Below are 22,324 nucleotides of genomic sequence, written 5' to 3'. Positions count from 1 at the left end.
GTTCATGAGGTGAGACCATAAATGGGGGGCACCCACTCTCTTATTAAAAGAGGTAAAGGTCAAAGGTAAACCAAGACCTGAAGAACAGGTAGTGGTTAGACAAGTCTGGAGGGAAAGGAAATACTTCTGGCAGAAGGAACAGCATGTACTAAAACTTGTGGCACATAGGTCATGCTAAGGACAGTGACCTTGGTCTCCACACAGGTGGCATGGAAGAGTTTAAGGAGGGAATTATCTATGGACATTTATGCCCTGGAGCAGTGTAGAAGACACAGTATCTGGAGCCATATCCAACAGTTGAGTGTAGTCTGGAAATGGCAAGTTTAAAAAAAAAAAAAGAATGGTTTCAAGTAGAACACACAGGATAGGAAGAAACAAGCAAGTCAACATCCAGGGTTGGCACACTGAAAGCAAGACCCTGTTATTGTAACAGCTCACCGTAAGTGGTCACCGAGGCCACTCGTAAAAGAACAAAGTTCAGTTATGGCATGCTGACATTTTCATAGGGAAGCACCCATCAGCAGAACGGGAGGACAAGGACATCCGTTGCAGACATTTCACTCACCACACTATTAAAAACCCTTATCTAATTGGTGCTCTGGGCACTGATGATTCTTTTAAAAAATGTGTTTATAATATGCTTTCCTGTCTGGGCATGCAGGCTCATTCCTGTTAGGCAAGAATTCCCGGAGAGGCCATTTAGCAATAGACACACTAAGTGTGGATCCACAGCCCAATAATGATGCTAAAGAATCCTTACTGTGCACTTAGGTAAAGATCATGAAGGTTAGTCCCTGCAGAAATCTCAAGCAAAACAAACTCTTTTGTTCCTTTATTGGCATAGGGAAACTGAGGCACAGTGAGGTTAAGCAACTGCCTGAGGTCACGCTGTCATTAAATAGAGGAACAGAAAGGTGACCCCCAAACCTGCTGGCTAGAACCCACTGGAGCAGAGTACAGTACATGTTGTCGACAGTGGTAGGAAGCATAGTCAGTAAGAGCCAATACTCTGCCAAGTAAAATTAATTAAAATTTCACATTTTGGATGTCAAGTGTGTAGAAAAACAATTCCCAAAATATAGACTATAGTGTATAACTATATTTGAAATAGCAGTCAGACCTCCTGTCTCATTCTGTCTGAGGCAGCCTCCGAGAAAACTGCCTTGGCACAGAGTGTCTTAGAGCATTGGTTCTGGAGTCTGTGGACCTGGAAGACTCATCCACACTGAGCCCGGCCCCACCTGTAACTTCTGTAAGCTACTGAACTTCACAAAGACCATTCTCAGTGAGTCGCAGACAGGTTTGTAGGTGATATCAAGTCATCCTCCAAGAATCACACCATAATTAGAAGGATGATGATCACCATGACTTTTAGAACAGAAGCTGGTCTAAAATTGGCCTCGTCATCGCCTGACCTGATCTGCAAGCAGTTATTTAACTCATGAAGGCATGCTGGCACAGCTTCAGCTTTATAATTCATGGGTGCTTACATGACAATCAAAGGACAATCTTCACTTTGGCCTTAATGTCTCTAAAGCAGGTCAATTGGTTTCTAATAGAGAGTTTTACATGGTGGCTTTCTCATCTCAAAAAAATAAAACTAAAACCAAAGATGTCAGGCCCTCATTTAAAACTCAGACATTTCCCTTACTTTCCACTCAAACTTAGTGCTTAGCCTGGGAAAAGATCAAGTTCTGAGCTGCTGTGGTGATTGGCACACACTTGTTTCTCTTCTTCACCTCCCCCAAACAAAGGTTGTCTCCTTCAGATAGACTGTGTGCAAAATCTAGAGCTTGGTTACCTTCTCACATGCATGGACTTGTGTCTTTGTCAAGGCAAGGGACAGAGTCATGGAAACACAGACAAGGCTACGAGGGCCTGAGGAACCTCTGGGTGTTTTAGAAGCAAACAGAGTAAGAGCTTCCATAGAAGGCAGCATGACCATAGCCATGTGGTACCCAGAAAGTGGGATGGAGTGGAGCAGAGCTTCTAGGTTTTGTTTCTGTTTTCTGAATGTTTGGGTCTCTGTAAGGAGATGGAAATGAGTTTAAGGACAGGTGCTCTGTAGGACATTTCTTTCTGCCTATGGATTTATCCTAGATATGGATTTGTTCTTGACTTTTGAGAGGAAGAGTTGTGTTCCCGGAAATGCAAATATCAGATTGAAAATTCTAGGGCCTGGGGGTGTGACTCAGTTGGTAGAGTGTTTATTTTGGCATGAACAAAGTGCTGGTTCGTTCCCCAGCATCACATACAAGAGGGCATGTTGGGACACACCCATCATCCTGGTAGTTAGAAGGCAGGAGGAGGTTCAGAAGTTCAAGGTTATCCTCAGTTACATACTGAGTTTGAGGTCAGCCTAAGCTACATAAGACTGTCTTGAGGAACAAAACAAACAAACAAACAAACAAACAAAAGAATATAAAATAGCTAATAAATCTGCTTCATTTTTCTCATCAACAGGAGAATGAAGTAAAGTGTCATATACATTGTATAGTAAATATTAAGTTGGAATCAAATTTAGTGCATTTGGTGAATTTTGAACATTGTCCCCAAAGATTGTACATATGATGATAATCTGATCATTAATTACAAAAATAGAAACAAGTAAACGCTGAACATGGGTAAGATTGGGAAGACTGATATTGACATCAAGTTTTCTGTGGCAATTGATGGCAGTGGTTTCTTCACTTGCTAGAATAAGCATAAAGAAATAGAGCATAAGCACATTAAGGACTCAGAGAACATATCAGAGTTAGTCTTGCATGGACCAATGGTTTCAAGATCCAAAGACTAGGTTTAAACAAGTTCTGTGCCTCTGAGGTTCCTTTAAAAAAAAAAAAAAAAGCAAGTGAAGAAAGTAGCTTTCAGGATACCGAGAGAATGATAAAATGCCACTCTTCCATAGAGAAATGACATTTGGTTCCTATACCGCAGTGTGATCTAACCCTTTGCATCTCTATTTCCCACCTTCCCTGCCAGTTACTCACTTTATACAATTGGAAGACTGTTAGAGATGTCAGTAGAACTCTTTAGATGGAATTGAGGTGATGGTGTTATGGGGAAATCAGGCACATCTTTCCTTTGGTATCCATCTCACTGAGAATGGTGTTCACATGTTTCAACAGAGAAGAGCCTAGGAAGGACCTCTATGTCAAGTAAGAGCAACTCCTAACTCTCTACCAGTCACAGACTTTGTGTGGATTTTAAACTCAACTGTCTCCAAGTCCTCATTGTGGGCTGTTAGTGTTCTGTCTCCTTCTTCTCGTGCCACTGTTTTCTCACTTGGCTCCTTCTCCTCATGTCTACTCCTGTGCTCTGGGTGCTGAGTCCCCAATAGTCATGTATAGTTTCTAAAGCTGGCTAGTTATGTGTTCCTCCTGCCCAGTATCCCAATACTTTAGCTAGAAAGAATTGGTGTTGCTTTCTTTGTGAAAACTATGTCCCTGCTAAGATATGTATGTCATATCTAAGGATTTATATTGTAGTAGTTCATACTCTAAGGCTAACAGAAGGGGTCCTTACTGTCCTCTGCCAGACTGTCTACCTTTTGTTTCTTTGTGTGTCTGTTCTGAATTCTCCCTTCCCATGTGTATACCATGACAGCTTCCTTGCTTCCTGAGTTCCTGCTCCACGTCCTACCCCTGGTTAGTTTTGTACAGGTTGGGATCCAGATGTGATTCAGGAAGGATGACTATAAGAAGAAAAATTCAGATCCTAGCAATGCTATGACATAGACACTATGTTTGTTTACCTATACAATTTGCATAGCCCCTAGAAGTATGTGACACATCCTATGGCAATCTTCCCTTCAGCGATGAATGCAAGGCACAGAGGTTATGAACTTTTCTCAAAGCCACATGTGGCTACTCATCAAAAGCAAAACAAACAAATCATCTTCACAACACTTGAACATACATTGTGGTTTAATAGGGATAAGGAAAAACAAATAGGCTGAATAGATGTTTATTCGGGGAGAAATAACTTACAACAGAGACAGATGAACACCAGCAGGTTCCTGGTCCCAAGGATGCCACCAGATGCTCTTCTGTCCTGTGCTGCAAGTAAGAGAATATTCTGGGGCCCCTTCCCTAGACCTAGTTCCCTCAGGTAACATCCACCCCTGTCCTCACCCCCAAAGGGCGTGGTCAGTGCCACAGGTGTGGACAAAGTGAATATCTCACTACAGACATACGTGTGAGTAAAAAAGAGCTAACTCATGAACTAGGATGAAAGCACACCAAGATGTGGGAATGGTTGCCTGGCTGATTCCAGAGTTAAAATGGCGTGAAGATGGAAGGCAATGCTCCTAGGGAATGTCAAGGGTATGTATGATCCAGTGTGAAACTCTATTTGATGGACTGTGGAGTGTAATGCTCTCATTGCTACCGCCAAGGGTAAAGAGTGTCCACCAGCAGACTGAGATGTGCCCTGGAGGTTGTTGACCAATACAGACAAAGATGAGGGGAGACATTGAAGGCTGCTAGATTTCAGAGTTGATCTGTAAATGTGCTTAGGCATAGTAATGAGAAGCTATTTCAGAGGCCTGGTGGATGCCTTGGCAGGGAGTTGTAAATTAGGCCATCTTGCTTCCAGCAAGTGGGAGTTTTTCTTCCATTGAGATCTAGCAATACAAGCTGACTGTACCCCTGTCCTCACAAGACGAGAGTAGATGGAGAGGTAGTGCCAAGAAATATCCTTGTCCTCTGTCTTGTATTCTGGGCTGAAAGTCACAGCCTTGCTCCTGCATTTTTTCCAGCATCTTACCTGCAGGCTTCTCCCCAGTCCTTCATCACCTTCCTCACTTCCCTGCCCCCTACATAGCATCCTCCTTCCACTCATCATTGCTGCCTTGAATGCTGCTCTTCCCTGATTTAGATTCTCCTGCCAGACATGCAAAGCCATCTCATTTTGAGGAACACTAGATGAATACTTCTTAAATAGAAGCAGCATCCTTTCCAGCTAGCTTTCTTAAAGGGGCAGAGACTCCATTCAGCCCAACAAACCGATGGATTGAAAACAAGTAGCACGAGGGTTAGAAAAATACCTCAAGGAAGTGGTGCCGTTTTTTACCAAGTCCTCAATTAGAATGAAGTTCATGACCACGTTGGATGTAACTCTTCGAAGCCCCGTTTAGTAAAAGGCAGTATGGGTGGAACCCACCTGCCATCAAGCTTGCTGCCAAGGCTGGATCTACATGAGATGTAAGAGAGACCTATTTGGGGGTCCTTTGTTCCCCTTCAGTATCTCTGCCATGGATGCATAGGCTCCATCAAAAGAAACAGGCTAAGGATTATAGACTAATCCAAATCTAGTATAAGTCAAAAATACAAGCATACAATAGTTAGTAAGCTGTTTCCCTCTGCTGAATGGTGCTTGACACCTGCAGTCACATATTGGGTGTCCTTTCTTTTAAAACAGATTTGTGGGGGCCTTAAACCATGGGTCAACTGCAAAGGACATCTAAGTTTGCATCTCAAGTTTTTTATATGAATTTGCCTAGAAGTGGCTAAGTTTTGAAAAGCCAGGGCCCTATATATTGTTCCCATGTTGTCTTAGGGTTTCTATTGCTGTGAAGAGACTCTATGACCATAGCAACTCCTATAAAGGAAAACATTTCATTGAGCTGGTTTACAGATTCAGAGCTCCCATCCATCATCACCATGCTAGACATTAAATCATGCAGGTGGGTGAGGGAGCTGGGAGTGCTACATCCTGTGGGCAACAGGAAGTGGTCTGTCTCACTGGGCATGGCTTGAGCACAGAAGAGACCTCAATGCCTGTCTCCACAGTGACACACTTCCTTCAGCAAGATCACACCTACCTTCAGAATTAGATTATCTCTAGGAGTGGCCCAGGAAAAAGCTCTGTCATTAAGCTCCAAGGTGAGTGTCATGTACGCTAAGATATAGTAATCATTAAGTTATTAGCAATATGAGTATTAATGAGTATATCAAGCATATTCTACATACAAACTCATTTCCACTTTAACAATGACCATACAGGTTGGAACCATTAAGATATTACCTAGAGCAGAGCCTGACATATGGGCAGGACAAATGTTCAACAAATATTTACTAGGTAAATAATGCGTTAAGCTTTGAGTGTGTGTGTTTTGTATGTATGTGTACCTAATGTTTAAGAGAGTTTTTTAAAATTTTAACCAAGACCAAATAGCTAGTTAAGGGCAGTTAAGGGTTAGAAAATACTGGCTTTCCCTTCCATTGTCGAGCTTTCTTTTTGCCTTGTTTATAGCTCTCTCATTCACTCCTGTTCAACAGGTGCATTGCCTGTATATCTGCCAAGAACAGGTAGCTAACCTGGAAACATAAGGGCGACAGACAGCAGACCTCATAGTGCTCTTACAGTCTACTTTTGGATACGTCCTTGCTTACATTCTTACCTTGGAAGCCACCTGGCCAGGTTGCTGCATACTGTAGTGAACTTGCTAGCACTTTCCCTGGACTTTTCTGGAAGCAAGACTCAGACCCAAGGGCAACTCTACAGCTTCTTGGAGTAGCCTGTTGGGAGTCAGTTTTAGAATCATTCGTCTTTGGAATCTGTTTTGTACCCACACCCCACAGTTTTGTTTTAGGAGCTCTTCATTGAACAATTCTAGGGAAAACTGCCTTTTTAGTCAAGTGATTATTAAAAATATATTGAGTGCAGTATGATATTTATTGTGGATCTTTCTCAGGAGCAGGCAAGATGCTGTCTCTTGATCCTTGTGCTGTAGTTATGGTTGTACTGAAATAATAATGAGAATGCATTGAGTGCTTGCTGTATACCTGGTTCTGTTGCCATGTCTTTTCAAGTTTCACACGGATTCCCTCAGTTGTTTAGTAATGCCATTAATATGTCCATCACCATTTTAGAGGTGAAGACACTGAGGTGAGATAGACTCTCGCTCAAGATTCCACAGACAGAGGTTATCAGTTAGAGGAGCCTGGGTTCAAAGGTCTCCAAAGCCCTCAAATATGCTATGCTCAGTCATGATTACTTGTAAAATACTTAAGCCACCAGCCTTAATATTTTTGTGGTACGACTAATATGCATATGGCCAACTAAACCAGAAGACTCGGGATGATTAGTAAAGTGAAAATGTGTTTGTAGCTGCCCTTTTCCAAGTTCGTTATGCTTGCCCAGGAGGCCATGGTTGGCAGATCGTTGTCATCCCTTAAGAAAATGTTCTAGAGTATAGCAAATTGCAGGTGATTTTAAGTTCTGCTTACACAAAAGCAGGTGCCCCACACCTACCATCCTGTGTTTACATGACACGCTTGAAGGTCTTCCCATTCCCACATGGCCACGTTACTCCTCCTATGGCTGCAGTGTTCTCAATGGCTGCTCCATTTCCCCATTCAGCCTCTCGCTATTAATAGACCCCCAAGGCTGCCTCTCAGGGGCGCCGGTGAGACACAAGCCTTAAGAGCCCAACTTGCTTTTTTGTGCATATTGTATCTACACATACTCTCACCCGCTTTGTTTGTTTTCACACCCTCGTAAGGGAACACATAGTATTGGACATTTTTCCAGTCTGATAAATGCAAAATGTCTCCCCCCTTTTAAGTAGCTTTTCATGTATATTGTTTTTATTTTTCCTTTCATGTCTTCTTATGTTCTTTGCTCATTTCTTTTATTATTGGTTTATTTCCCTAATTTATATATGTTTTCAATGACATAAAGCCTCTCATCCCATGCTACATATTTCTTCTCAGATTGTCATTTATTTTTTGACATTTATATTTTCCCACTAGAAGTTTTATTTTGATGTATACATTATATCTAAGCACTTTAAATTTGGACCTTTGCTTCTCAGTGCTATCATTTATATTTTTCAGTATCTGGGAGTTCTACCAACCGAGTGTCAATCATAATGGAAGTAAAACATTTCTGAACTTACAATACTATTACATGGAAATTCTACCACAGCTTTTAAAGAACATTTCCCTTTCAAAATACAAGAAAGCCTTTGCCTTTAGTGGATTTGATCACAAGTCCCTTTTCTGAAAAGCATTTGCAGCAGTCTTAGATGACTGAAGAGTCAGAAAGCTCTGCTTGGCTGTGGAACATTTCTCAGTTGCTGTCACTGAATCCCGGCAGCCTTCCCAGCTAAAAGTCAGCTCCACCAAATGGGGTTTTAGATCCTTCAGTAGAGTCTGAAGTAACTGCGCACTGCTCCAGCTGTTGCTTTAAGGGTGTGCTTAGCTTCAGTGGAAGTGACTCCTGAGTCCTTGCCAGAGGCAGTTAAAGACAATAACTGTGCATTTGTGGTTGTGGGGAATAGGAATGGGAGTGTTAATTGGTCTCAATTGGAACTAGAGATATAGACTGTTAATCTGAGTTAATTTGATAATTGCAATGACAAAGGACAGCAGAAGACTTGCAGGGACTTCCTTTGGTAGTTTAGAAGGACTTGTCAATGTTATGCTAGATAGTGAGACTTCTCTGTGCTCAAATGCATGGGGATTCTATATTTTTCCAAAAGCAAGCAAAAAAGGTAGCATTCTAAATTCCTAAATACAAGTGTTGCCTAAAGGATAAGTTTAGTTTTGAGGGTGGGCTGAAACTTTCCTTTTCTTCTCTCATCCCCGTGGCCTTGGTATTTATTCACCGAGTGCATTCTACTCTAATATTACAACGAAGAAGGGCAACACCAAGCTTGTGCACTTGGTGCCTTTATCCACTGAGCCATCTCACCAGCCCCCAAATTATAAATATTCAAAGAAATCACTAACTAATTGAGAAGTAGCCTGTGTATAGTTTCACCACTGTATCATTCAAGTAGTTTGGAGTACAGCTGCAACTATTAGCCATTCTGAGAGTGGCTCCTAATCTTTTACAGGTGTGCAGGAGATGAGATAGAATGTACCAGAACAAAGAGACCTTAGGCTCAGCAAATATGTGAGAGTCGCTGTACTGTGTTCCGGTAGCAATAAAATGTTAAACCAAGTTAACCCATTTAGCTTGAAGACATAAGTTCTAGATATCAAAGGCATCCTAGATTTTTTTAGTAAAACCCTGGATATTTAGTAATAGTTTCTGTTCTAGAATTTCTGTTTTTATGCAGGCAGTTACTGCATCTCAAGACTTTTTGCATATTTTTAAGAAATGAAAACCAGGTATTTCCAAGTAATAATTTCATATTTGAAAATAATACTTTAGGCCTGGAGGATATAACAAGAAGATATATTTTTGAAAATTGCCCATCTTGGTCACTTAGCAACCAACCCAATGATCTGCTCACAGACAAAGCTGGGGAAGTAGGCTGCCAGGAATAGAGTGTTGCCAGATTGTACTACCAACTACCAGTCTTTGAGATTGTTGAGTTCTAAGTTTATCCAGGGTTTTATGCAGAAGCAACTGATTAAGTTCACAGAGCTTTGGAAGAGCAAGCCATCATTAGAGGGTTTCTACCATGCATAAGGAATTGCTAGTCTGGCCCCCAGCATATTGTCACTCTAATGTGCTAAGAACTAGGAATGAGAGTTACTGTTCAGCCAACAGGCCATCTTGACTCTTTTCCAAAAAAAAAAAAAAAAAAAAAAAAAAAAGCTGGGCATCCTGAATGGTCCTGGAAGATTAAGGAGCGATTTTATTTTTCCTCTGCCTGTCTTGCTTATGATCCACTATTCCCACTGGCAGAACCAATAAAACCTGTCTACACAGCAGCTGCACTTATACCAGGCTATTCCTGGTGACTTATAGTTGATCCCAGAAAGCCTGCTGATCCTCTTGCTCCATCCTCTGCCTTCCCAGGGGAGCAATACAGCATCACAGATGTGTTTTGATGACTTGATCCTACCCTGGATCAACCTCCCACATGCCCAGGGCCAATCAGCTTCCATTTCTTCCAAAATACAACAGTGAAGTTAATGTCCATCTTTGTGTATCAGTTTTCCAAATGGAGTAACAGAAAGTACTATGCACAGAGCTGGGGACTTAATAGGCACTGGATAAACAGTCACTGTGGTGATAATAATGGTTCAGTCTGTGAGAAATACAAGGATTTAAATTATTTTTTTCTCCTATTTCAGAAACAGGAACTGCCTCTGGATTCTAGGCCAAAACACCACACTAATTATGTTGTAGCGATTCAGTGAGAAGATCAAGTAAAATACACCTAGATTCAGTTTCCAAAGCCATGTGCCATTTCGTATCTTTTGAAACACCCCACTTTATTGTTTCCATTGCTCTATGTTGCCACCCAAGAATTCCATTATTAACGACTCTCTGCTTACTAAAATGAGTTTACATGATTCCAACATGCAGCATGTTATTAGTCTCTCTCTCTCTCTCTCTCTCTCTCTCTCTCTCTCTCTCTCTCACACACACACACACAGCTCTCACATGGTCTCACGATTCCCTTTGTAAACTAGCAACCCCACCTCAAACTCAAATCCCCAATTTTTGTCTCCCTCACAGATCCCATTACTGCCACTCTGTTTATAAATGTTAGTTTTCTGTTTTGGTTAAGAGTCTGTCCCTAAATAGATGCACCTACACTGACACTGTTGTCATAGAAATTCGCAACTGTCATCAGACCTTGTTGGTACAAGCCACCCCTGCAGCCAGCACTTGTGACTGCTTCTGGCTGACTCCAGACAGAGGTGCCAAGTTCAACATCAGGAGCTGATGGCAAACACTCCAAGATAAACTTCTGGGGAAAACTACTTTTGCCCTGAACTGTAGTCTTTCCTTTTGCTTACACTTGGGGTGGTGTGTGCTGTTCCTGGGAGCAGCCCTCCAGGGAATGGTGGGATGCCTTGCCCTGCTTGGGCCACTGTTTATAGTCTGCAGGAGATTGGCTGTTTGCAAAACCATCTGCGTGGCCTTCTGTTCTACCCTGTTTATGAAACGGTGTCTTGTGCTTTCTCTTGTCTGCCCCGAGGAAAGCACAAAGCTTTTGGAAGCTCAGGAATGTTGGCACTTGGAGGGTTAGAGCATGCGGCTCTGGGAGCTGGGACCTAGGAGGCGGGGCCCTGGCTCTGGTCCTTGGCCCTGGCTCCCATCCTTGGCTGGCTCTCCTTTCCTTCCTTTCCTTCATGCTTCTCTCTCTCTCTCTCTCTCCCCCCCCCCCATTGTTTTTCAGGCAGCGAAGCAGATTTTAGCTCCTCCAGCAGCACAGGTAGCATGTCGGCTCCTGAGGTCCACATGTCCACTGCAGGGAACAAGCGCACCTCGTTCTCACGCAAGTAGGCACTGATTCCTACTCTGTAATTACAGAACTTGATGTAGAGGACTTCAGGTCCACAGGTTTCTATGGAACCACCTGGCCTCTGAGATTGTCATTAGTCCTCAGGTTGATTGTTAGGTATTCTACAATGATTCAAAACTGGTCGTTTCCTTGTTTCACCAACTGTCCTCATGTGACTGAGCCTGCTCTCCCTGCCCCCAGCTATCTTTCAGTCAGACCATGGCTCTCTGCCCCCTGCCTCCATCCTTTGCTCTTTCCTGTCCTCACCTGTGTATGTGGAAATTAAGCTTTGCACCCTGCCTGCCCCTCACCACCCCCTATCATTTTGTACCTACCTGCAAAGGCTCTAACTTCCCTTCTATGAAGGAGACATTTGCTTGGGAAGAGAAGCGAAGAAGGAAGTGTGAAGCTGATGGGTGTGGGTAGCCACCCCTGCTAGTGGCAGCAGAGCAAAGCAGCTGGATGCTTGCCCTCTGGAACCAGGCTGTCTTGGCCTTACACTAGAACCCCCATCTAAAAGTCCAATAGGGGGCTTCATTTCTCTATACTTCATTGTCATCTGCAAAATAGAGTTGTCATGATACTCACCTTGGAGGATTTCTTGTTAGGGCAGTGCTTGACATGAGGTAAGTGTAATAAAATTTTCACCATTAATGTTAGTTGAATTCAGGGCAGAGGAATATGGGAAAAATACATGCCGATGTACACATTTCATGGGAGGGGTTCTATGCCCAGAATTTTCTACCCTATTCCTCAATAGGTATTCATTGAGCATCTGCTGTAAGGCAGTAAACAGAAGTCAGTGAAAGCCGTAATTATTTTTGTGATAATCAAAAAATAATACATGGGTGTATTAGATAATATTTAAAATGTCACGAGGAAAATTTAGAAAGAGCGCAATAGGGCATGCGATGCATTTTTGAAGGGCTAGTTCCAGGACCCCTCAGTGATAGAGTGAGCTCCATCAGGAACTGAGAAGGAGGGATGCAGTGATACCACCACCACCACCTGGACAATGTCTTCTGGCTTTATTATGTCACATTACTGTCCTGGGCCATTGCATTCGGAAATCATTTTAAGCACTAATAGATTATGTTTTTTGAGATCCTTTCTGCTTCCATAAGCTTACAGTTCTGGGACCCTGTGCAAATATTTCCTATTTCTCTTGGGTGAACAGAAGGGTGGAGTGGTGTTTATAAAGGGCACTGAGAGGCCTCCAGTGCACAGCTTCATGCTGAAAGTCAAGTCTCAGACAAACCTATAAGTAAATAAGCACTGTGGCTCTGGCAACCCCTTCGATCCTTTGGTTATAAAATGCCTCTGTGATCACAGGGGAGGGATGTAAACATTCTCAGTATAGATGAGACAGGTGGTCCCCTGAGAAGTAGGCAAGCACATCCCCATGGTGAACTGTAGCAATGAAAATGAGCCCAAAAGAAAGCAATTTTAATGAGCATTTCAAAGGAACTGGAGCTTGTAGTTGCATTTTAAGATGCCAATAACACGGAGATCTCAGAGAAAACATTCTAGTCTGAAACTCGTTTTTTTTTTTTTTGAAAAGTGATCAAAAATTGATGTCATAGATATAAAACAATCTGTGCAGATGAGATATACCAGAATTCAGTTTTTTAGTTAAGTTGAATAAGGGCCCAGCATAAAAGTCTTGTCACTAAATGCAGTCACATACTTAAGACTTGGGGACTAGGGCCCCAACATATGAACTTGGGACATTGACAGTAACAGAGTGGAGACCAAAGCAATGACAGCAGGGAATGAGGACATTGACAATGATGGTGATGAAGAAAACACAGTGGGTTGTTGGTGGTGATGCTACCTGAAATGAAGGGCCTATGGCTTGGAAAGAGAGATCTCTTGGGCACCTATGAGGTTTCTATATGTTCTTTGACATTACTCTGTCCAGGAACTCAGAACAGGTTCAGGGTGAGCAAATTTTCTCATTTCTATGTAGTACAATGCTCTTGTCTGCCAGACTAATATAAATGAAAGGAGAAAAGGTAAAGTTTCCTTTTTGAAAATTAGCTAAGGCATTATGACATTTATGTCCTGAAACACATATGTGTTAGTATTCAGGCATCTGTACTGGCCTGTCCTTGGGGTTCTGACATGATATACTCTCAGCTGCAGCCACCAAGAGCACCACCTGTGCCCATTCACCATGTTCCCTTTTAAAAGGGCCCTGCCCACCTCCCACTCCCTCTGCTTCTCTGCCTTTCTGTGTCTTCTCCCTCCCTCTCTCTTCCTTCTACAACTCCTGCCCCCAGAGGCAAGTCTCCCCTTCCCCCATCCCATTCACTTTCCCCCAATAAAACCTCCCTCCACCCAAGCTCTGTCACAAGTTGACTTCCTCTCACTCCCTGCCTTTTTTAAAATTACAACAATATGAAGACTTGATTATATGTTTTGTAAGACTTAAGTAATGTTTTATAGCTTGATGAGTCTTGGCTTTCTTCCATGTAAGTAGGTAAGTTTTCTTGAAATTACCTAATTTGATGTTTGTCATAGATCATGTAACTCAGCACTTTGTAGCAAGGTGAATGGGTAAATAAATGCCCAAGAGAATTGTCCAAACAATAACCACATCCAAATGAGACCCTGACAGAATTGTTTATAGGACCAAAGCAATGTGTTCCATTTCTATAAAGTGGGAAGCATCACTGCTAAGTTTTAAATTTTCTAGGTTTGAATTCCAGATCAGCTGTACATATATACATACAGTGATGCATGGGAGCATGGGAAACAGTGATTGCATCAATCTGTCAGGATGAGAGCCAAGTGTTCACAAAAAGTCTGGAGCAGCATCAGTGTCACAGAAGGCCCTTAAGGTGGCAGTTCTCAACCTATGGCTCACAACACCTTTGGGAGTTGCATATCAGATATTTACAATTCATGTCATCAGCAAGATTAGCAATATATGGTTAGGGGTCACCACAGCATGAGGAACTGTTTTAAAGGGTCCCAGCATTGGAAAGGTTGAGGACCACTGCCCTAAGGAGTGGTTAACAGAGAAGTTAAGGGTAATTCTTTATATTCTGTCCTCACTTGCAATGGTTAACCCTCCATATTTTCTTGTAGTCACATTGGGAAATACAATAGCCAGTACCAGGCTTAGAAGTGAAGCATAGAGAAGAAAATGCAAGCCAGAGTACATGTTCCTTTCAGCTACTCATGAAGTTCTTCCCGCCCTTGGGCTGCTGAAGTGGGCTTGTCACCGAGCCATCAGCCCATCTGTTCCCTATAAAAATGTCTCCTTCGTTGTGAAGCAGTGAGTGGATTTGGATGATTTCAAGAGGAAAGAACTTGTAAGTTTAGCATTCAGTGGGTTCATTCATGTGCAAGGTACTTGGTTGACAGCAAGTTGAGACTACATTTGAATTTAAATAAGTGATGGCAGGCATTGAGCCCACATTCACACCAGCACCCACTCTTACACACATTTCTCACTGGAATGCATCAGGGGACAAGAGCAGACTTAAAAGCTACAGATAGAGGAGGTCTTCACAAAGCAATGTTGCTATATGAAAAAAAAAGTTCTTCCTCTTAATTTTCCTGTAATACCAAGCAATACTCCTGACAAAACATGTTATCTTGTTTTAAGTAATTTGAACATTCCCTGGATGCTTTCCAAATTCTACTGGATATCAAATCTCTGGAACTAGATGAACAGGAAAAATCTAAACATGCTGATCCTGTAATACTAGCTTAGAGCTGAGGTTCAGGGAGCTTCTGGAATAAACTTATATATCCTTTTAACTTTGCATGACAGGTCTCATGCAATGCAGATTGTCCTCAAACTTGTTATATTGTCAAACAGCACCTTAAGCTCCTGCCTTTTATACCTCTGTGTCCCAAGTCCTGGTGTTACAAGGGTGTACCACACTAGGCTAGATTTTCAAACCAACTCTACAAGGAAGGCTGGGTGTTGTGTGTGTGATGAGTATGTTGTGTGTGTGTGTGCATAGAGTGGCTTTTCTAAATATTTAGAAAATGGCAGTGCCAGGACTCAACACCCAGTTAATTCTTTCAGCAATCATGCTAAACAGCAAAAATGGTAAGTTCAAAAATGTAAAGACAAACATAAGCACAGACCCTTCAGGAGGCTAGATCATTTGGTATATTGGTGTCTGTAGGAATGGTAGGATAGGCTGGAAGAAGTGATGCATTGGACTGAGACTCACTTTAGGAGTCTAGCCCTTACTCTGGAGACAGGGAATGAAGGTATTGAAATTCTTGCAGGAGGGCAATGCTGTTCCAACTCCTCAGTAGAAAGGCATTAGACTCCTACAGGAGGGTGTAACACCAAATAGAATCTTTAAAATAACAGCAGAAGGAGGCACTTATGATAAAAGGAGAGAAAAATAAAGTTGGCATGAGGATCACTAAGTGACTACACTGTCCCAAGTCAACTCTAGGAATCAGATTTCTTAGCAGTAAGCGGCCTTAGGAAGGAGCATGTGAAGAGCTTAGCATCTCCAGCCAGGACTCTAATTAGCATCTGTAATGATCTTCTTTCAGCCGAGGTCCCCATGGTCGGAGCAATGGAGCATCATCCCACAAGGCTGGCAGCAGCCCACCGTCCCCAAGGGAAAAGGACCTTGTGTCTATTCTGTGCAGGAACCCACTGAGTCCCAGTAACATCCACCCCAGCTACGCCCCTTCTTCGCCAAGTAGCAGCAACTCCGGTTCCTACAAAGGAAGTGACTGTAGTCCAGTCATGAGGTGAGTCCCACTGTCTCTTATTTTGTCCAGTTTGGAACTTTCCTTAAGATGGGAAAAACTGTGTAACTCTTGATTCCCTGTTTTAACCTGTAATAAGACACTTCTTTCTCACAGTAGCTAATCCTTTAAAGGTCGACGCAGAAAGAACACAAGCCACCAGCTGAAACACCACCAGGCAATACAATTAGTTAGTGGATAGGGAGGGGACATGGCACAGTGGCAGGGAGTTGTTCCCATTTCATAGGCACAGGGTGGATTTGTGCTTGTGTTCATTCCTTCATTAAATGCTTATTGAGTAGCAGGTTCTGTCTTCAACACCGGAAATAGAGGGGTGAACAGAAGGGGGCTCAGTGCCCAGAGGAGGAGTCATCTAATATTAAAACCAACTTAGATTATTTTGCAACCATCTGTTGCTGTGTGAATATGTAAGAGGTGGGGCAGGGGTACAATTCAGGACAGAGCAATCACTAACAAAATAAAGCTTGACATCTAAATGAGTGGGGGCATTGATAGTAGGTGGAAAGGGGTGGGACCGGATAGGGTGGCTAGAGGAGGACTTGGAGGGTTGGGAACTGAATGTGGCCATATTGAGTAGAGTGTAGGGGACACGGGGCAAGCAGCATGGGAGTTTGACTTGAGTCCAGAGCTGGAGGAGAGCCTGGCAGCCCTCCACAGCCCTATTCCTCCCTGGCATCCCTGTACTCATTAGTCAGCTCTCTTACAGCCTGGATGCCCAGGCTTAGTAGCCAGGCCTGAGAAGGGCCAAGATTCCAGCTGGGCTGTGTTTGCAGAACACGGAGTGCTTCTCCACAAAACACACTGGGAAGAGTGAGGTGGCCTTGTTCCCTCTGAACAAGGAACTTTCCATCCCCACCAGATCAGTACGCTTACACTGCTGCTGACCTCAGAGCAATCTGAATTCAAGGAATTATAAGCAAGATCTTCAGGCAGGGGCAGGTTGTGAGGAAAGTTAGGTCACTTTGTCTCTGCCTTCTCCCCTGGTCCCTCTCCCTACCCCACACTGTTCAGTAAGTTTACAGCTGTTAATCTGGACAGATAGCCGAGGCCCACAGGCAAGCATGCACTATTTCATATGAAATCATTCCTAAGCCTTAGAATGCCCCTGCACTACCCCATCCTTCCACGGACACACACACCCCAGGCTTCTGTGTGATAAACAGTCCTAGGATTGGCCGGTGTGTCCCAGTCCTAGGATTGGCCGGTGTGTCCCGGTCTGTCTTCTGACACAGTTATCTGTTCTGAGACTTAGGGTGCCAGCATACTGCTGCCATTCTACTCCAGCTGTCAGCAGCAGCGTGTCCAGAGTGCCATAGATCAGGGGACATTAGACACAAGCACAAGTGAGGCATTTGCTCATTCAGTCCTGGGGATTGAGTCTGGAGTGGTACCTACATGATCAAGTTCATGGTCGAGCTTACTTATGTGCTGGAGACTCCTCTGTTTTAAAATTAATTTTTATTTAAATTAAAAACAATGTTATTTAATATACGAATCCCAGATCCTGTTCCCTCCCGTCCTCCCATCCACTCCCCGGAGGGTGAGGCCTCACATGTGGGATCATCAAAGTCTGTCACATCACCTGAGGGAGGGCCTAGGCCCTCTTCCATGAATCTAGGCTGAGAGAGTATCACTCCATAGGGAATGGGCTCCCAAAGCCCATTCATGCACTAGGGATAAATACTCCTCTTTATTGAACCTTCACACAAAAAGTAGTCTAGAGAATTTGCATTGGCATATATTACTGGTATGAAATAACGTTTTCATCTAGACTTTTTTACACATGCATATAATGCACTCAGATCATGTTTATTCTTCATTTCCTGCATCTTCCCAGTAGTTAGGATCCTTGGGGAATAATCCCATTACATTATGTCTTAATTATTTCCCAATTTGAGGGGGCTGTGCACAGACATCCAGTGTATCACCATCCTTTCCATAGAAAAGAAAATAGGGCAAAGAGTAACACCTTATTCCTCGGATTATTTCAGGAGGTCTGGAAGGTATATGTCTTGTGGAGAAAATCACGGTGTCAAACCCCCAAATCCGGAGCAGTATTTGACTCCTCTGCAGCAGAAGGAGGTCACAGTGAGGCACCTGAGGACCAAGCTGAAGGAGTCTGAGCGCCGACTTCATGAGAGGTAAATGTGGGTTTTCTACAGCCTGAGGGTTCCAGAAAGAGATCTAGGAAGCAAGGCTACACAGAAGGATGAAAAAGAAAACAGGTCTACTTTTCAGTCTTCAGCTACATTCATTTCCTAACTGTGGCCTGGTCATTGCAGTTCATAGTAGCTGGTCGGTTAGAGGGGACCCTGTCTCCTGGGTACTCAGCTTTGCTATGAAGAATTGGGTGTGTACATGATTATTTTTAAATGGCAGGAACACTTGCAGGAACAATCTTCTACTTCCAGTAGAACAGGTCACAGCGGCCCCATCACGCCCCGATAATCTCTGGAGAGTGGAGAGCTGTGTGTACTGTGACTCCTGCCAGCTATTTCCATGCTGAAGGAAGTGCTTCGTTATTCTTGGACTGGTGTTAAGGCTTAAGGAGGTTGGGGGGGGGGGCAAAAACAAATTCAGCCTGTGTCTAGATCTGTCACACAGAAAAAAAACTTTTGACATGTTGGGAGCAAGTCAGATTTTCTGCTTCATGATTTTCCCTTGGAACTTCTTAAGACATGGTGACTACCAGACATACTGGCTCTAACTGGGGTGGTTGGTGCTTAGGGAAAGTGGCATTTGCATTCTCTGGGAACTGACCTGCTCTATCCTCCTCCTCTGCTGCCACAGGATAGAGAGAGGTAGAGAGAGGACACAGAGTGCAGGCAGGGAGTTTTCAATCTTCCTATTTAATGTGATTCTTTACCTGATGGAAAGAGACTTGGTACCCAAGCTCATTTCTGGGTAGGCTTCTGTGATTTACAAAAAGTCCTGGGAAATTTGGAACCTTTGTTAGAGAATGCATCAAAAATCAGGAAAACTTGATAAAATAGCTCTCAGATACAAGATGATATGGACTGCCTGATCTTTTGTATTCATGAGTAACGTGAGGATACATACATTTTTGCACTGACTTTGAAGAAATTACATGTAAAAAGGTTTGAAAATAGGTTTGGTGAATGATAAGACATCTCAGAGTCACCTCAGTGTGTAACAGGTTCACAATGCTCTTTTCTGAGGTGACACAGACTAAGCAACTTTTATTGTAAGGCTCTTCCTGAACATACAGCATTTTATGGTTTAAAAAGTGTCATTGGAATATAAGGCTCTTCCTGATCATCCCAGTCTCTTTACTCAGTAAAGGTGACATGGTCTTTGGGTCTATGGCTGTGCATATACATTACAAAAGAGTGAACTACAGTGCTAGAGGTAGGCTAAGAAACATCAAATACTAAGAAACATCAAATACTAAGTTTTGAGTAGAGCATGATGCTAGCAAAGTACTTGGTATGTACAATCCCTGCTCCACAGTGGGTATTCAAATAGGAAACAATGGCAGCTATTTTGATTCTGGTTACTATTATTAGCTCAGCTGTTTAATAATAAAGGGGAGGTTCCATGGCTAATACTTGGCCAAAACAAACACACAAAAAAATCTGAAAGTGCTTTAACTTCTGTGTTTCATGTGGAAGAGAATGGGCCTTGGGCTGGTGTCAACTGTTATTTCAGAGCTGGCTTGGCTTGTAAGTTTGCCTGCTTTTCCTCTAGGGAATCTGAAATCGTGGAGCTCAAGTCTCAGCTGACTCGGATGAGGGAGGACTGGATTGAAGAAGAGTGCCACAGAGTGGAGGCACAGCTGGCACTCAAGGAGGCCAGGAAGGAGATCAAACAGCTCAAACAGGTCATTGAGACCATGAGGAACAGCTTGGCTGATAAAGACAAAGGCATTCAGAAGTACTTTGTGGACATAAACATCCAAAACAAGAAGCTGGAGTCTCTGCTCCAAAGCATAGAGATGGCACACAACAGTGCCCTGAGAGATGAACTGTGTCTAGACTTCTCTTACGATTCCCCAGAGAAAAGCTTACCTCTGAGCAGCACGTTTAGCAAGATGGCAGATGGGTTATCCCTGGAAGAACAGGTGACAGAGGAAGGTGCTGACAGTGAGCTTCTCTTGGGAGACAGCATGGCCGAGGGCACAGATATGTTAGACGAGATGGTGACGGCCACCACTACCGAATCCGGTGACCTGGAGTTTGTTCATTCGACCCCAGGGCCACAAGTCCTTGAGGCTCTCCCCTTGGCGAGCCAGGAAGAGCGCAGTGTGGTGGTGGAGCAGGCCGTGCAGACCGACGTGGTGCAGTTCAGCCCGGCCATCTCCGAGCTCATTCAGAGCGTGCTAAAGCTTCAGGACTCCTATCCCACCAGATCAGCTTCCCCAGATGAATCTGGAGCTGACTCAATGGGCAGCTTCCCAGAATCCATCTCTGCCTTAATGGTTGATTTAACTCCAGCAAGTCCCAACTCAGCCATCCTTCTGTCTCCTGTGGAGATCCCATTTTGCAAGGCAGCTACAGAAGCCGGTACAAATCGCCTCATGAGAGAGCTCGATTTCGCAGCCTATACAGAAGAAAGGTTGGACAGCATCCTCTCGCTGTCTCAGGGAGGTGCTGTGAGGCAGTATTGGAGCAGCAGTTTCTTGGTGGATCTCCTGGCTGTGGCTGCCCCTGTGGTACCCACAGTTCTGTGGGCATTCAGTACTCAGAGAGGGGGTACAGATCCTGTCTATAACATCGGAGCCTTGCTCCGGGGCTGCTGTGTGGTGGCTCTCCACTCACTGCGCCGCACAGCCTTCCACATCAACACTTAATTAGTTATTACTGTTGCCAATGTGTCTGTCCGTGTGGTGGTGGTATGCCAGGTAGAGCAGCAGCAGGTGGGTCCGTGAAGTCTGTAATCTGTCGTTTCGCTCCTCGCTGTTTGATTTGCACTATAGTCAGTTGAAGCCTGTTCGGGGTTTAAAAACCAGAGGTTATCTTCCAAGGCATGGAAACCTGGTTCTGGTAAATGTCCCACCAGCGTGGTATAGGAAGCATGCTTACACCCTTGCCGTGTCGTCTGAGGTGCCCGTTCTTACGCCGCTTGCACTTTCCAAGGCTGCCTCTCCAAGGCTGCCATGTTCTCTCCTTGCTTTGCTTTGTGCCGTCTCCAAATGTGTGACTGTTCCAGCATTCCAATGGTCTTGTGCATAGCAGGGGTCTGTGACCAAAAATCAAAGTGTGTTTGTGTGACTGGTTCAAAGAACACTTGAATAGCTAGCTCTCTACCATCTTTATTGGGGTTGATTTTTTTTTTTTTAAAGACTAAATGTAGCTCCAAAGTCTTAAAAGGCTCGTTTGCTCTTAAAACTGTCAGTTGATGGAATTCTGTAAATTTACCATGTAACAATGTACTAACTTATTTTTCGCTTGTTATATATATAGTGTTTTATTGGAAATTGTTTGTACCCACACAGTTCGGCATGAAAATAAAAATTAGTGTTTCCATTTAAATGTTTATGCTTCCTATAGTTGTGAATTTACTGCTACACAAGACCAAGTAAGTAGATCATCATCAATAATATTCTATAAAGTGTAATTAAGCAAAGAAAGGAAGAATAATTATTAAAGAAAGGTGAAGGGCTGGAGAGATGGCCCAGTGGTTAAGAGGACTTAGCCATTCCTGTGGAGAACCTGAATTCTGTTCCCAGCACCCATGTGGCTCAAAATAGCTTCTTACCAACACTGGTATACACACAAAATGCTGTTCTGTCCCCTCTCTCTCATGCACACACTTAAGATTAAAAAGAAAGGTAAGTATGTCCTACCTTAAAAAGATTATTTCTAAAACAAGAGTAGCTCTGCTTATCTTAAATAAGCGTGCACTTGCACACAATCAGTAGCATGTGGTAACTCTTTCTGGAAAAGGTGGGTGGTTTTTTAAGCTTGCTACAGACTAGAGACTAGAGCTATAACTAGAGCTAACCTCACTCTTCCCAGGAGAGGGAGATTACAGGAGTACTATGTGTGCACCCCCATCCTCGCCCTTCAGTGATAGCATGGGGATAGGTGGAGGAAAAGATCTGCAGCAACTCAGTAATTTTTTTTGTTTTTCGAGACAGGGTTTCTTTGTGTAGCTTTGGAGCCTATCCTGGCTGGCCTTGGAACTCACAGAGATCCACCTGCCTCTGCCTCCTGAGTGCTGGGATTAAAGGCATGCACTACCACCACCAGGACTGACTCAGTGATAAATATATACATATATACATACATATATTTTTTTTCTTATTTTACATATCGATCCCAGTTCCCTCTCCCTCCCATCCCATCCTCCCCCCACTCCACAGGGAGGGTGATGCCTTCCTGGAGGGATCCTCAACATCAGTATGGCAGT

General features: G+C 43.4%; 1 protein-coding gene across 1 annotated transcript in view; it reads left to right on the top strand.

Moving 5' to 3' along the window:
* Positions 1-21,444, top strand: part of Sybu (syntabulin) — a 67,263-nt gene extending 45,819 nt beyond the window's left edge. Inside the window, exons 3-6 of the mRNA XM_051202481.1 lie at positions 11,093-11,195; positions 15,731-15,934; positions 17,944-18,093; positions 19,661-21,444. Of these exons, the coding sequence (XP_051058438.1) occupies positions 11,093-11,195; positions 15,731-15,934; positions 17,944-18,093; positions 19,661-20,762 (1,559 nt within the window). The 3' untranslated portion in view covers positions 20,763-21,444. The remainder of the gene's footprint in view (positions 1-11,092; positions 11,196-15,730; positions 15,935-17,943; positions 18,094-19,660) is intronic.
* The last annotated feature ends 880 nt before the right edge of the window (positions 21,445-22,324 follow it).

This window comes from Phodopus roborovskii, unplaced genomic scaffold (assembly GCF_943737965.1).
Source record: "Phodopus roborovskii unplaced genomic scaffold, PHOROB, whole genome shotgun sequence".
NCBI classification, from domain to species: domain Eukaryota; kingdom Metazoa; phylum Chordata; class Mammalia; order Rodentia; family Cricetidae; genus Phodopus; species Phodopus roborovskii.
This window is presented reverse-complemented; position numbering and strand designations above follow the sequence as displayed.